This window comes from Drosophila willistoni (genome assembly GCF_018902025.1).
Source record: "Drosophila willistoni isolate 14030-0811.24 chromosome XL unlocalized genomic scaffold, UCI_dwil_1.1 Seg141, whole genome shotgun sequence".
NCBI lineage: Eukaryota > Metazoa > Arthropoda > Insecta > Diptera > Drosophilidae > Drosophila > Drosophila willistoni.
This window is the reverse complement of record NW_025814052.1, coordinates 3521812-3535617: the sequence shown is the minus strand read 5'-3', so window position 1 is coordinate 3535617 and position 13806 is coordinate 3521812. Positions and strand designations below refer to the sequence as shown.

The 13806-nt window shown below is 40.7% G+C and overlaps 6 protein-coding genes across 6 annotated transcripts; 2 read left to right on the top strand and 4 right to left on the bottom strand.

Annotated features, from left to right (window-relative positions):
• Nucleotides 1-917: 917 nt before the first annotated feature.
• Nucleotides 918-2051, bottom strand: LOC6649236 (C-type lectin 37Da). The gene is made up of 2 exons (XM_002071213.4): nucleotides 1847-2051; nucleotides 918-1787 (listed from the first exon to the last, which is right to left on the bottom strand). Exons 1-2 carry the CDS (start codon nucleotides 1980-1982, stop codon nucleotides 1333-1335), a joined length of 591 nt encoding a protein of 196 aa, XP_002071249.1. The 5' UTR covers nucleotides 1983-2051; the 3' UTR covers nucleotides 918-1332.
• Nucleotides 2052-2747: 696 nt separating this feature from the next.
• Nucleotides 2748-4328, bottom strand: LOC6649235 (serine protease snake). The gene is made up of 4 exons (XM_002071212.4): nucleotides 4245-4328; nucleotides 3851-4177; nucleotides 3515-3743; nucleotides 2748-3418 (listed from the first exon to the last, which is right to left on the bottom strand). The coding sequence occupies exons 1-4, from the start codon at nucleotides 4309-4311 to the stop codon at nucleotides 2827-2829; spliced, it is 1215 nt and encodes a 404-aa protein (XP_002071248.3). The 5' UTR covers nucleotides 4312-4328; the 3' UTR covers nucleotides 2748-2826.
• A 640-nt stretch (nucleotides 4329-4968) lies between these two features.
• Nucleotides 4969-6462, top strand: LOC6649234 (tRNA (guanine-N(7)-)-methyltransferase non-catalytic subunit wuho). The gene has a single exon (XM_002071211.3). It carries the CDS (start codon nucleotides 5024-5026, stop codon nucleotides 6281-6283), a length of 1260 nt encoding a protein of 419 aa, XP_002071247.1. The 5' UTR covers nucleotides 4969-5023; the 3' UTR covers nucleotides 6284-6462.
• LOC6649233 (26S proteasome regulatory subunit 10B) lies at nucleotides 6459-8228 on the bottom strand. The gene is made up of 4 exons (XM_002071210.4): nucleotides 8016-8228; nucleotides 7823-7942; nucleotides 6893-7754; nucleotides 6459-6825 (listed from the first exon to the last, which is right to left on the bottom strand). The coding sequence occupies exons 1-4, from the start codon at nucleotides 8122-8124 to the stop codon at nucleotides 6723-6725; spliced, it is 1194 nt and encodes a 397-aa protein (XP_002071246.1). The 5' UTR covers nucleotides 8125-8228; the 3' UTR covers nucleotides 6459-6722.
• Nucleotides 8229-8352: 124 nt separating this feature from the next.
• On the top strand, nucleotides 8353-13454 carry LOC6649231 (kinesin-like protein Nod). The gene is made up of 5 exons (XM_002071208.4): nucleotides 8353-9255; nucleotides 9324-9451; nucleotides 11766-11971; nucleotides 12040-12660; nucleotides 13112-13454. Exons 1-5 carry the CDS (start codon nucleotides 8394-8396, stop codon nucleotides 13218-13220), a joined length of 1926 nt encoding a protein of 641 aa, XP_002071244.2. The 5' UTR covers nucleotides 8353-8393; the 3' UTR covers nucleotides 13221-13454.
• On the bottom strand, nucleotides 9264-11638 carry LOC6649232. Its single transcript, XM_002071209.3, has 2 exons — nucleotides 9825-11638; nucleotides 9264-9757 (listed from the first exon to the last, which is right to left on the bottom strand). Exons 1-2 carry the CDS (start codon nucleotides 11621-11623, stop codon nucleotides 9478-9480), a joined length of 2079 nt encoding a protein of 692 aa, XP_002071245.1. The 5' UTR covers nucleotides 11624-11638; the 3' UTR covers nucleotides 9264-9477.
• Nucleotides 13455-13806: the final 352 nt, after the last annotated feature.

Below are 13806 nucleotides of genomic sequence, written 5' to 3'. Positions count from 1 at the left end.
AAAAAAAACAGAAACCACAAAAACCAAACTAATTGTATTTATTCTTAATTGCAATACGCAAAAAAATTCCTGCCATTTTCGTTTGTTCTTTTTTAATTGTTATATTCGTGTAAATATGGCTAGTAGTTTGATATATTCTAACCTCAAATTTGGATCTGCTAGGCTCTGCATCGTTTTTATTTTTATGTCCTCGCATTATTGCTACCGTTATTCTGGCCCTTAACACGTCCCCTCCCAACACCCCACCTGAGTTTTCTTCATCTTAAATGTACTGCCATTTTGAAAGGTTTTTTAAAAACGACAACAACAAACATTTAGACTTTGTATGTGTATAACATTTAGGCTGTTCTTCTTTCCATGCGTAAGAAATAACTAAAACTAAACCAATGAAAAAAAGAACGTTAAAATTTGTTCAACAAAATTAATTTGTTGTAAAATTTGTTTATTTTATTTTTTTTTTCGTTTTGTTTCTGTGTGATCGATGTCGTGTTGTCTAGTGTTGGCTAGTTACAAACACAAAAAAGAAGCTTGCAGCTATCGAAGAAATTCGCTTCGAACTTGCGAGGAGGACTCGAACAAAGAGAAAGCCAGACAGATAGAAATAGAAGGAGAGAGAGAGAGAGAGCTTTGAAGCCCACCTTACACGCATACATGCATAAATGCACTAAACACACACACACACAGCAGGCGATGTTAATGTTAAACTAAAAAATAAAATGAAACATAATAAAATTATTAAATTTATATACATACATATGTACGCACTCGTCTGTTAAATATTTATATATATGTGTAGTTATAAATAATTAACTAATTGACAAAATATATTTATATTCGTATATGGTTAGGGTTAGATTCTAAGTCCTACGACTCGAAATCGATATATATATATAGATATACTTATATAGTATGAGAGAATAAATATGAATGTTTGAAGTTGACGATCGTAGAATCTTTTTGCATATGTATAATCCAAATAATAATTTGGTATTTCCCTTACTTACACTTTTTCTTTATAATTAAATTAAATCCTTTTTCGTTTCAACCCTGTTGTTAGTGTATGATGATTGATTTTTTTTTATTTAGTCGTAGGTTTGCGATATTAGCCGATACAATTTAAAAATATATAAATATAATGTATACATATTCAATATTCATAGATATTTAAGTGAAAAATCGTAACAACTTAATATGAAAAATGACAAAAAGAAAAACTCAGACAAAGTAAAAGCAAAATGATGCAAAAAGTGAGATTGAAAAAAAAAACAAAAATAAAAAAAAAACAAAAAAATATCAAGGAGAAAGCCAAAATAATCGTGTGCTAACTTCCTCCTACCACTTAATATAGGTGAATTTGAATGTCTTTGGCTCGGTGGCCTCACAAACATATAGCATCTGGATCTTACAATTGGCATCGTTGATCAGTTCCCGTGCCCCAAACATGTGAACACAATTCTCATTGCCACCATAATTGTCGGGCATCTGTTTGGGCCCCACCCAAGGTGCATAGGTCAACGGTCTGCCGCTAGACATCCAATAGAAAGCACCCTCAGTGCCTAAATCGTTGCCCGATATCCAGAAGTAATCATTATTCTTGAATCCCTTAGCCTTCATATACTTGATCAATGCCATCATCTCGGGCTTATCCTCAATGGAGGCCAAATGGGCGTTCATCATGCGACAAGCGCCGGCAGCCTGAAACCAATTGACCTTATTGATTGGCTCGATATAGTAATAGTTATCGCCAATACGTATAAAAGGTGTAGTATCGATTTCCGAGGGTATACCTAGGGGTTATTACTTTTTTTTTTATTTGTTCCGCTACCTATTTTCACAGTCCACTCACCATTATAGACCTCTGTGCGATAATTGGTAAAAATATTCACATCCGGTAAATAGGCCAAGGATAATTTCCACATGCCACTCACGACGAGCAGGAATAATGTCCATCTCCAACCACATTGGCATTGTCTACTGTACATCCTTTCAATTGACTGTTGTTTCTCCTGTGTGTTTGTGCTTCTAGCCCAACTCTAACTGGGAACGATTTACTTAGCCCCCCGTTTTTAAAGCTTCTCAATTTGTCCCCCACACAAAAATCACCTGTTTCAGCTAAAACATCTGTCTGTTCCAGGAATTTGTCGGGAATCCATATTTCACCTGAATTCCGAAATGGATACGCTTGATACCCTTCTATAAAAAGTGTAAATTAAATATGACCAAGATTAGACTACTGTATCAAATAGAATCTAAAGGTATTTGAACCGCTTTTAAAATGATGTAAAAAATATGTATGTAGATTTATAAAAACATTAAAGTTGCCAGCCTAAAATTGGATAATAACCAAAAAAAAAGTGTTTAAACACGTTTTTAAATTCTGAATTAATTGATATATAACCTAATAAAATCGGTTAGAAATTGGCCAAATTACAGGCAACCAAAAAAAAACATCTATGCGAATTGTTTTTGACCGATTTTCATTCATATTGGAAAGAGATTTTCCCTGAAAAGTTTAAGCCCCTCGCTGGCTCAATCCGGCACTGGATAACAGACCTGAATCATAATAAATGAAATGGCCAACTTAGAGATTGGAAAAGATAAGGATTTTCACTAGGAACTGGTTATTTTTGTCATATGAATCTTGAATCACTTGAATACATCAAAAAGTTTTGTTAGAAAGTTGTTTTTAGTTTAAAAGTTCGTAATTCAATAAAATTCTTTAAATCACAAGGTTTTCGATAAGTTACTCATTTTTTTTTTTTAATTTCCTTCAAATAAATACATATTATATATTATTCTTTAAGTTAAGCAACTTAATATTAGATTTTAAACATCTACTCTAACATCAAATGGAGTTATGGGCCAAACAATATCCTCGATCCAGTCCAGATAGCTGGAGACACGTGAATAAATCGAAGGTGGCCCACTGGCACATCCTTGGCCCAGCGATGTGATGCCAACCACATACATTAGTTGGTTTTCACGCATGAGCAACGGTCCGCCAGAGTCACCCTGGCAAGTATCCTGCTGTCGTGTGGAATCACCCGCACATATTTGACTATCGATGACACCGTTCTGCAAGACATCCGGCGGATAAAACAGCTGACACTGCTGGTTGTGGACAAATTGCAGATACACCTTGAGTAGCTGGGCGGAAGCAAGACCCGCAAATCGTGTCTGACCATAACCAATGGCAGTGAGCTCCGTTGTAAGCAAATCGGGCTTACCCCAAAGGCATGCCGGCTTCAAATTATGTGGCTTTACCACGCTAGTCATATCCAACTCTAGGAGAGCAATATCATTGTAGCCCGTAGAGGCATCGTAGTCCGGATGAGTGATCACACGCTTAATCTTGTAGTCCTCACCTTGACTCATGGTTAGATTGTCGCCGCCTAAACGCACTTGAGCGGGCTCCTCCCTAAGTTGGACAACAGAACGACTAAAGGTAAATGCCATGGGATATATGTACATACATATGTATGTACATATAAAAAGCCGAAAGGGCTAAACTTACCCGCCAAAATCAATGCAATGGGCTGCCGTTAAAACAAAATTGGGTGCTATTAATGTTCCACCGCATCGATAATAGATGCTCTCATCGAAATTGGAACGCCAGCCGAGGGCCGACATATAGGGAAATTCACGGAATGCTGTCGGCTTGCCGCCAACGGCAGTGGCCACAAATAGCTTATCCTCCTCATCCTCCTCACCACTTATCTTTATATTATAATAGCCATAGCAGGCTATTAAATAAAATGATAGAAATCGATTTAAGTTCACACATAAATCACTAAGGTTAATCCCCATCCAATCGGGGACTTTTGCCTAGTTGATTGGCTGGATTACTCACCCGATAGACTACGACTCAGAGTCAAGGGCAGTTTAATTGGAGATCGTGTTGTAGTTGTTGTTGTCGTCGTTGTAGTTGTTGTTTTTGTCGCATTGCCCTCTAGGTCACAGCACACATAATGATTGAATTTAATAAAGTAACAGGTCTTGGGTGCTTCGTGACTCTCTTCCCAGCGCCTAATAGCCGGTTCACAATGCTCCATTAGCTTACAAGTACCAGACCTTTGACGTGCCTCATCCATAAAGCAATCATCGTAGGAGTCTTGTGGAAAGATAATACCACGATATGGTTTGTGCCGTCCTATATTGGGTGTGGCCAAAACCACTACTACAAAAAATATGCATATATAATATTAATCAAAATTAACAGTAGGCAGGAAATTCGAAAGTCTTACCAAGGGTGGACGCTGCTGCCAATAATGGCAGTAAAAATTGCAGCAAAAGCATTCGCAGGGAGAACATTTGATTCGTTGAAGATCCCAATGGCCACTAACTGATCGAAACGATCCAACATCAACTGGCACACTACTCTCTCTCTCTCTCTCTGTCTCTCTCTCTCCTTGTCTCGGTTTCATCTCAAAATTGGAGAATTAAATCGCAATTTGTGGGATTTTTCGTTTGGTTTGTTTTTCTTGTTTTACTTCGTTTTATTGGGGGGCCTCCCCACTCGCTCTTAAGAGATACTCACCCATATCGTATTGGTCCGGACCGGTTGTCATTATGAAAACGAGCCTGCAATTTGGCACATTGAACTTGTTTGTTTATCAACGTTATGCATCAAATATGTATGTTATGATGATGATTAATTTCTTTATTTGTGTGACGTTTTTGGGATCTGACACGGATGCCAACCGGTCCAAAAGCAACAGGGTTTTTTGTTTTCGCCATGTTAGCCAAAGCTGTATGTATGTATGATCGTAAATGAAAGTTGTTACCTGAGTGTGCACAGAAAATAGAAGACATTAGAAAAAACCAAAAACAAATAGACACAAAGTTTAATCTCAATGTCTTTTTTAATTCAAATATTTCGGCCTGTTATAGAGTGTGGCCGTATTCAGTTGCCTGCCTGCCCGACGCTTAAACGGGCACATTGTTTTTTTCTCTAACGCGTTGGGCAAAAAAAAAAAAAAAACAACAACATTAGTGAGCAACAATTGTAGTTAAAGCAAGGGAAATGGCAACAATTTTCTATGCCGAACCCGAATTGGTCATTGGCCACAATCGCAAGATTTTATTTGTGAATCCAAACGATTTGCAAATCTTTAAGGAAATTGAATTGCCCACAGATTTACTCAGTTCTTGTGGTTTAAAGTCGTCGTCGACGTCAACCGCAGAGCAACAGTCTGCAGCGGCCGAGACAGGCGGCGGCAGCGTGGTTGAAGGCGAGGAGCCGAAAGATACAAAAACTATAGAAGCTGGAGCCAGTGCATCAGCTCCAACGGTTTCCGTACAAAATGTTAGCTACTCACCGGATCGCCAATTATTGGCCGTAACCACAGCCGGACAAAAAGCTCTCGTGCTCTACAAATGCCGGCCGGAACATGCCCAGCTGGTATCCGTGCGGGCTCTGGCTCGTGCTTCCAGCGCCATACGTTTTGCGGCCGACAGCAGTTCCGTTCTGGTCACCGATAAAACCGGAGATTGCTATCAATATGATTGTATAGAAACGGAAGCCCTGCCACGTTTACTGCTGGGCCATTTGAGTATTGTGTATGACATCTTGTGGACGGGAGATCAGCAGCACATTATCACTAGCGATCGGGATGACAAGATACGTGTTACCAATTATCCCGCCACTTTCGATATACATAGCTATTGCCTGGGCCACAAAGAATTCGTCTCGGGCCTGGCCTTGCTTTCCGACGAGCACATTTGCTCGGTTTCCGGGGACAAGACGCTTCGCGTATGGAATTTTAAGGCAGGCAAAGAATTGCTGCGTACTGATCTGCCCGCCCCAGCAGTGCGCCTTCATCATCGCCAGTTACCTCAAAAATCGGATGGCGATAATGCGGACAACTTGCAACGACATCAGTTGGGCATACTCTTCTACGATCATGTGGATGCAGTTGGCCTCTATGAGCTAGAGGGCAACGGGGATGTCTGGTCTGTCACAGTTAGCCAACAAATTCGAGCCGATGCTGGCAGCTGGAACATTTGCAATTTCGCTTTAACCGAAGAACGTGTTTATGTTATGGGAGCCAAAGATGAGCGTCTGACATTCCGTTGCTATAATTCCAGCAATGGGGAACCCATCACCAGCCAATTGCCCGAAGGTTGGTTAACCATGATATTAGATCAGTTTCCCGGTGATGCTGGCTCCTGCCTACCGGAAGATCTATCCGTTTGGTTTAAGAAACGTTTCGACAATGTCAGCGACTACTTGGAGCGAAAGAAACGGCGCATCGAGGAGCAGCAACAGCAGCACAAATGTTGATTACAAACTACTACGCTTAATTTTATCTAGCATTTAACATTTTTTAGTGTACATGTATGCAACCAAAGCGCGAGACACGAGAGAGAGTGATGGACTCTTAAGAAATGTATGACACCAAGAGGAAAACTAAAAACTCCAAAATATACATATATACTTATAGTAAACATACAATAAATGTATTTCCATTGGGGTTTTTATTTATTACTTGAAACTGAAAATTTCAGAGGGAGACAATTTTCATTAATTAGAAGTGCTACAACAGATTTGGTCTTAATTTTTAGTAAATTATTGCAATATATTATTTTTTTTTTTTCAATGGTGTATTACATAGTGCGGATAAAGGTTTAGAAAAAAACAAAAACGGAATTTACAGTAAAAAACTTTTGCGCTTAATATATAAATGGAGATAATCTAGTTAGTGGGTTTATTTCTTATTCTCTTAGACTGGCTTATAATCCAATTTGCTTTCCAATTTCTTATTGTCAGACACCTTGCGTACAGCTTTCATGAAATCCTCCTGGATGACATACTCACGTTCCGCTCTGTTCAATTAGAAGAGAATATAAGAGATGAAGGTTGTGGGAGGGAGTGGAAGTGATTGGTACTTACCTTATGGCAAAGAGGCCAGCCTCAGTGCAGACATTACGCAAATCGGCTCCATTAAAATTGTCGGATAACTTTACAATAGCTTCATAGTCAATCTCACCATGTTTGGCTATTATTAGTGCATGAATCTTAAGAATTTCCAATCTAGCCTGTTCATTGGGCAAGGGAATCTCAATTTTACGATCCAAACGTCCTGGTCGCAACAAAGCGGGATCTAATGTGTCTGGTCGGTTTGTCGCCATAATCATTTTAACCTGTCCAAGCGAATCGAAGCCATCCATTTGATTGAGCAGCTCCATAAGGGTACGCTGTATCTCACGATCTGCAGATGTTCCTTCGCTGAAACGTCGACCGCCAATGGCATCGATTTCATCCATGAAAATAATGCACGGTTGATGATCGCGTGCATAATTAAACATCTCTCGGATCAATCGCGCACTCTCGCCAATATACTTGTCCACAATGGCCGAGGAGACGACCTTAAGGAAATTCGCATCCAATTGAGATGCTACTGCACGAGCCAGCAGCGTTTTTCCGGTACCAGGTGGACCATAAAGCAGGCAACCCTTGGGCGGTGTAATGCCAACCCTCAGGAATAGTTCCGGATTAAGCAGCGGCAATTCGATGACTTCACGCAACTCGCGAATCTGTTCGGTGAGACCACCAATAGCCGAATACGTAACATCTCCTGGATCCTCGTGCGACATGTTGTACACAAGGGGATCAACTTCTCGTGGCAAATACCGCATAATCGTTAATGTGGTCATGTCCAGGGCCACTCGAGTGCCGGACTTCAGCTTTGCCTTATCCAACTGTCTCCGACATCCGACAACATAACGAGGTCCATTCGTTGCCTTCACAATAACTGCAAAAGACATTGGAAAACTCAAATTAAAATTACATTTTTTTTTTCAGCACATTTGTTGCTCTTACATTTATCCTCGGTCAATTGCTTAAGAACTTCGCCCACAATTTGTCCCACACTCTGCAGGGCCTTCAAATCATTTTCGGATTTATCGTATAGCTTTGTCAGATCCTTAACTTCCTCGCGCTCTGTCCGCAAAAAGAAAAAAATAATGAGAATAATGTATTATGGCTTGGCTGCCAATCGAAGGGTTGCCCTTACTCTCTTTTAATCGGCCTTCTATTTCCTTGTGCTCGAGAAGTTTTTTTCTGTAATCGCTAAAAGCCTTAACCCTCATATTTTCGGGCAATGGTGTAGCGGTAACAGTCATTTTGCAGTAGATAAATTAAATACTTTTCTATTTTATTTCCTTCTGTCCCTCGATTTTCGCTTTCGTGAATTGCAGATTTTTGGATTCGTTAGTGGTGGGACCAGAGATCACGGTTTTGATTAGAGATGAAACTATTTGTAAGTGATTCTTCCTAGTCACTGAGTCACAAAATATCGATGATATCGATGTTTGGCTTTAAATAAAAAATTATCAATGCGTATATCATCTCTAGCGGCTACAATTAGACGCGAAACATATTTGAATTTAAAATGGCCGCTAATAAATTGAGTGCCGTCCGCATAGCAGTAAAAGAGGCACCTATCACAATCTGTGGAAGCGGTCGCGTTAGGTCAGATGAAAGCGTTGTACATTATCCACCACAGTGCGCCAATTCAGTTGCTGTGGGTGACAATGTTTTTTGCTTTGATTTCGCCTTTGGACCCACAGTGTCTCAAAGAGACCTATACAATACACTTATCCAGCCGATGGTGGACAAAGTTATGGACGGCATTGATTGCACAGTCTTGGCTTATGGCCAAACGGGAACCGGCAAGAGCTACACTATGGGCTTGGCCTACAGTGATTTCTGTGACGAACAACATTTGGGAATTGCTCCACGCTGCCTCAAAGCCATATTGGATAGTCTGTCGCAGGAACAGGAGAACCGCATAGTTTCTGCTCAAGTATTCGCTTCCTTCATCGAAGTCTACAACGAAAAGGCCTACGAACTGCTTGGCAGACAATCAACTCAGATATGCTCGCGCGGCCAGAGATTCAATGGTGGCATTCAGATGCCTATTCGGAATCAGGATGATCTGCTGAATGTGCTAAAGGTGGGCACACAGAATCGTCATGTCCGGCCTACCAATATGAATCAGAATAGCTCACGTTCCCATGCCATTCTCACCATTTATGTCCTGCGGCCCAATTGCTCCAAATCCGTGCGCTTCAATATTGTGGATCTGGCCGGTTCGGAGGGTGTGCGGCGTACAGGCCATGAAGGCATTGCCCGCCAGGAGGGTGTCTACATTAATCACGGTCTACTCTCCATTAACAAGGTGCTCATGTCCATGTCCTCTGGCCATGCTGTTATACCCTATCGTGATAGTACTCTAACCACAATGCTACAAGGTAAATTCTTTTCTTTTTGCACTAAATCATTAAAGTATATATTTTGAATGGTGTACTATAATCCACAGAATCGATTAATGCCCGCTCATATTTTACATTATTGGCCTGCATCAGTCCCCATACCTGCGATCTTGCTGAGACGAATTCGACTTTGCATTTCGCCAAGGGGGCCAAGCGACTGAAACAACAACACAAGGTAAGAGCAGCGTCAGCAGAAACTAATTAAATGTATTCATTGTCCACACAATCCATAATGACATCCCGCATGCGCTTCTTATAGAGCACCTCATTACCAGAACCGAGGAAACCAGCTCCCTTTAGGCTTGTAGTGCCGCCAGCCTCGATGAGTTCGCTTATTGTCTGCAAATCGGGCACATCTTGGCCACGCATAGTGACAATTGGTAATACCATCATGGCCAAGAGCAGACCTACAGCGCATTTTGATTGCAATTGCTCATTGAATGCCTGCAAGGGGAACAGCTCATCAGCGGACTCACCCAATCTGAAAAGAGAGAGGAAGAGTGATAGAATGATAATATGCATTTACTTTGGAATCGCCTCTAGCTAACCTAGTCAATTGTTGGGCCATTTCTGTGTAGTAAGTCTCCAGCATGGATTTGTAATATTTTCCACGAAAATCTCGAGATGTACAGCTAAAAAAGAAATATGCCAGATCCGTAATGGGTGAAGCATAGCGCATTAGTTGCCAGTCAATAAGACGGACATCGAGTGGTCGTCCCCCTTTATCGTCGTTGTCCTGCTCCGGTTTACTGAGTCTATACATGATGTTGTTATTCCAGCAGTCCCCATGGCAGACCACGGCATATGGCTCACAATTCTTACCACCAATCAATGGCAGAAGCAGCTCAAAAAATGTTCCAAGACCAAAATATGCCTCCAGACGTTCCACATAGTGATGATCCTTCACCGGGCACAGTGAGCCAAGGGCACTCTGCTTGAGGTTTTTGAAGTACACGCCCAACGAATGATCGTCACGTCGCTGTTCGAAAATATCCACAAGACTCTGACAATCCTTCAAACGGTCCGGCCATTGCTGCTTTATGGCCAGAGATGTGGCATGGAGCTTTCCATAGGCTCGCATCACCAAGCGAACACATTCGACGGGTAGTTCAGCGAACCGATCATGCAAATCGTAACCGGCCCGACACAGATCTTCCAGCACAATGCACTCGTTGGGCTCATCCAGACGACAGGCGTGACACCGGGCATACTGGGTGAACTGCTCCTCATGTGGTACATTTCGTTCTCCTTGAAACTCTGCCACAAGAGGCAGAAAGTTCTCATAGGCCAAAGATTCGCGTAGAAAGCAGGGTCGAGCGAAAAACTGTTTGCGCCTCACGCTATTCTGTGGTGGCAACTTGAGCACCAGACTGCCTTCCGGTCTCACACAGATGCGCCACACAACGCCCAAGTAGTTGTCACCCTTGGCGCTAGCCCGCTCCAGTTCGAATTCAGTTGATATGCGATCGGGCCAAAGTTTTTCTAACAATTTCCGTAGAGTTTGTCGTACAGTCTCGTTGGGCAAATCGGTTTGTTCTTCACCAGATACTTGACAAGGATTGTTTTCTGTGTTCTCTACTCGATTATCGGGCTCAGTTAAATGAACATCCTTAGATTGTTCCACCTCCTTCTGATCTATAGCCAATGTTTTTCCATCCTCGTCCTTTTCAGGCTGTTCTACAATTTCTCGTCTAGCTTCTTCCGTATTTTCCAATTGACTCAATTCTTGTTCGTTTTCATTTTCACAGACACGAATTTCTTGCTCTTCATCTAATTTTTCATCCGGTAGTCTTTCTAATCGCTCCTCTACTGCTTCCAATGGACTTTCATCTAATTTAAGCGAATCTTCTGTTTGTTTTTTATCACAATCTTCCAACTGTTGCCTTTGGAGTTCCTCATTTTGTCGATTTTCCAGAGGGGTTTGATCGATTCCCTCATCAGGGTCCTTATTCTGCGATTCCTTCGTCGGTATTTCCAACTGTTCCTTTTGATTTACCTCGTTTTGTTGTTCTTCCAACAGCTTTTCATCCAATCCCTCGTCCAGTGGTTGTTTTTCCAATTGTTTGGTTTGTTCGTTTTGCAGCTCCGATATCTCTGGCTGGGGCAGGAGATCTTCCTCCAAGGCATTTGCAATCTGTTCCAATTCTTCTTTACTCTCCAGAAAACGTTCAGAGCTCTGAACTAATTCATTATCCTCCGCCTGCTCCTTCTGCACCGTCTCAAGTTCCAACGTTTTCGCATCCAGCTCCTGCAGTGCGCTTACGGGTAAGACCTGGATATGTCCCTCCGCTAGATTCATCTCCAGCTGTACTGGGCCAACGCTATCAACTGACTTAACCACTGACATGTTTTGCAAACCGCCTTAGCACATAGTGATCTCTATGGAGCAGCTGCTTATATAGAAACTAACGCAATAACCGCAACAATCGACCCACCATCAATAACCGCAATTCTCAAGCCACTCCGTATCAAATTTCTTTCACTTTCAGCGCTTCGCTGCGGCTACAAATACAATGCCCACGGATTTCCGGCGACCCTTGCCCAGCTCGACGGCAATAAAGCGCCCGAGACTTTACAACAGCAACACCAGCAACAACAGGGGTTTGTCCAGCTTCTCTTCCCCGCCAAAAAGATTCAAAAGTACACTTGTTCGCACCCGCTCCGAGATGGGTTTAACACCAAAGGCCAAAGAGCAGTAAGTTGGAATCTTAAACCACCATCGCTTCACATCAATTCTATATTAATTTTTCATTCTTGTCTCAGTACTCGACAGGAGTTTATTAGAATGCGCCAGCAGCCAATTTTAATAGATGTATCGAATTCCATATCGAATGGGATTCCATTACCCACATACGAGGATTATCTAGACCTGAAAATGAAAAATGAGCAACTGCAACGACAACTACATTTACTCACACTGGAACAAGGACTGAGGCAGGCCTCGTCAGTGCCCAGCTTCGAGTGCAGTTCCACCCTTTACTCGATAAACGAGGAGGAATTGGAAAACAAAACTCCCGTCATGTTTACCAGCAGTCCGACAAGTGTGTCTGGCGTAGCGCCCATATCAATAATAAGTGATATAACTGCATTGGATTCCACCATTGTCAATGCACCCGTCCAAGAGCAAATTTCCGCAGATGAAACCATCAGAAGACCAACTTCACGACGTGCAATTGCTCGCAAATCAAATTTTATCACATCCAATGATGCGTCAATGCAAACTCGTCGCCGGAGTCAGCGCATTGCCATGAAAACGCAGAGTTCGCAGCGTTCAAAAGAGCTTTCAGGAAATATCCTGCGGCTCCTTAACAATGGAAATGAAAAAGAATTGCAGCAACTACCTTTAATTGGACCAAAAACCGCCCGCAGCATCATCCTGCAACGGTAAGCTAATAATTTAAATGACAATTTTCAAAGATTAGAGTAATTGCTATTAATTCAAATCTATTACAAAATGAAATTTTAAATGATAGGTTCCAATTCGTTTAGTCTAATCTTTATTATTCCATCTAGTACAGATTCTTTGAAATAGTTGCTTCAAAAACCATTGAAAGCATTTATCAAAGCAAATATTTAAATATGATTTATGAATCTTATCAAAAATATTATAAGTAAAATTCCAAATAGCTTAGGAATGTTTGGTACAAATGCTTTATCAAATCTGAAGCGATAGCAATTTTAATTTAAGATTTGAACTCTGTAAACAGACTTAATGAAAGATCATGCTGTATTTTGTATATATCCTATATACTAGACATATCGGGCTAAATTATTAAAAGCTTCGATAATTTGCTGATTTAAAGTTTTCATTAAATTTTTCTATTTTTGTTTTTAGCCAAAGACTGGGATCCTTTGTAAACTGGAAACAAATTCAGAGCCTGCCAATTTGGCATGGATCCACATGGAATCGCTTTGTGGCGCATAATTGTTTAGATATTGATTAGAAATTAATATATTTTAAATGGTAGTGTATAAGTAAAAAAGTTTTTGTTAATCAAACAATTAGATTTAGAATTCATTTTGTGTGCAAAAATAATAATAAGATGAAATTAATCAATTGAGCCAAAACAAATAGATAAAATGTATTTATAGAAAATCACAAAAATTATTAAAATCAAATGTATTGTCAATGATATAATATTAATTAATTGTTTATAATAATTTGTTTAAAATATCTATTAATCTGTCATAGGCTCTCTTTATCTCTCTATATAAATATATGTATGTATTGGTTTGTTATTGCTCGTTTCGCGAGTCATTTGTATTTGTGTGTGTGTGTGTGTGTGTTTGTAAGTTGTTCAACCACTTTATGACGGCAAAATGCATCTTAAAGATACATTTAGTTAATGGCCAAAGACAAAAGGCGCTCGTACTTGGTTGCTTCGTTCGATCGTTTCGAACATTGGATCTTTAGTTCGTTTGTCTTTCTACCAGTTATCAGCAATAATAACAACAACAACAACAACCATCCACTGACCGAATGTACTCGATATACATATACATATGTAGGTGACTGTGTTTGTTGTTGTT

Coding starts and splice junctions, on each gene's coding strand:
- LOC6649236 (XM_002071213.4), bottom strand. CDS start 1,982: ATGTACAGTAGACAATGCCAATGTGGTTGGAGATGGACATTATTCCTG. Junction 1,788..1,846: donor TCGCACAGAGGTCTATAATG/GTGAGTGGACTG, acceptor AATAACCCCTAG/GTATACCCTCGGAAATCGAT.
- LOC6649235 (XM_002071212.4), bottom strand. CDS start 4,311: ATGTTCTCCCTGCGAATGCTTTTGCTGCAATTTTTACTGCCATTATTG. Junction 4,178..4,244: donor GGCAGCAGCGTCCACCCTTG/GTAAGACTTTCG, acceptor TATTTTTTGTAG/TAGTGGTTTTGGCCACACCC. Junction 3,419..3,514: donor CATTGCATTGATTTTGGCGG/GTAAGTTTAGCC, acceptor TGTCCAACTTAG/GGAGGAGCCCGCTCAAGTGC.
- LOC6649234 (XM_002071211.3), top strand. CDS start 5,024: ATGGCAACAATTTTCTATGCCGAACCCGAATTGGTCATTGGCCACAAT.
- LOC6649233 (XM_002071210.4), bottom strand. CDS start 8,124: ATGACTGTTACCGCTACACCATTGCCCGAAAATATGAGGGTTAAGGCT. Junction 7,755..7,822: donor GCAATTGACCGAGGATAAAT/GTAAGAGCAACA, acceptor TGTCTTTTGCAG/TTATTGTGAAGGCAACGAAT. Junction 6,826..6,892: donor GCTGGCCTCTTTGCCATAAG/GTAAGTACCAAT, acceptor CTAATTGAACAG/AGCGGAACGTGAGTATGTCA.
- LOC6649231 (XM_002071208.4), top strand. CDS start 8,394: ATGGCCGCTAATAAATTGAGTGCCGTCCGCATAGCAGTAAAAGAGGCA. Junction 9,452..11,765: donor GACTGAAACAACAACACAAG/GTAAGAGCAGCG, acceptor TTTCACTTTCAG/CGCTTCGCTGCGGCTACAAA. Junction 12,661..13,111: donor CGCAGCATCATCCTGCAACG/GTAAGCTAATAA, acceptor TTTTGTTTTTAG/CCAAAGACTGGGATCCTTTG.
- LOC6649232 (XM_002071209.3), bottom strand. CDS start 11,623: ATGTCAGTGGTTAAGTCAGTTGATAGCGTTGGCCCAGTACAGCTGGAG. Junction 9,758..9,824: donor ATGGCCCAACAATTGACTAG/GTTAGCTAGAGG, acceptor CTCTCTTTTCAG/ATTGGGTGAGTCCGCTGATG.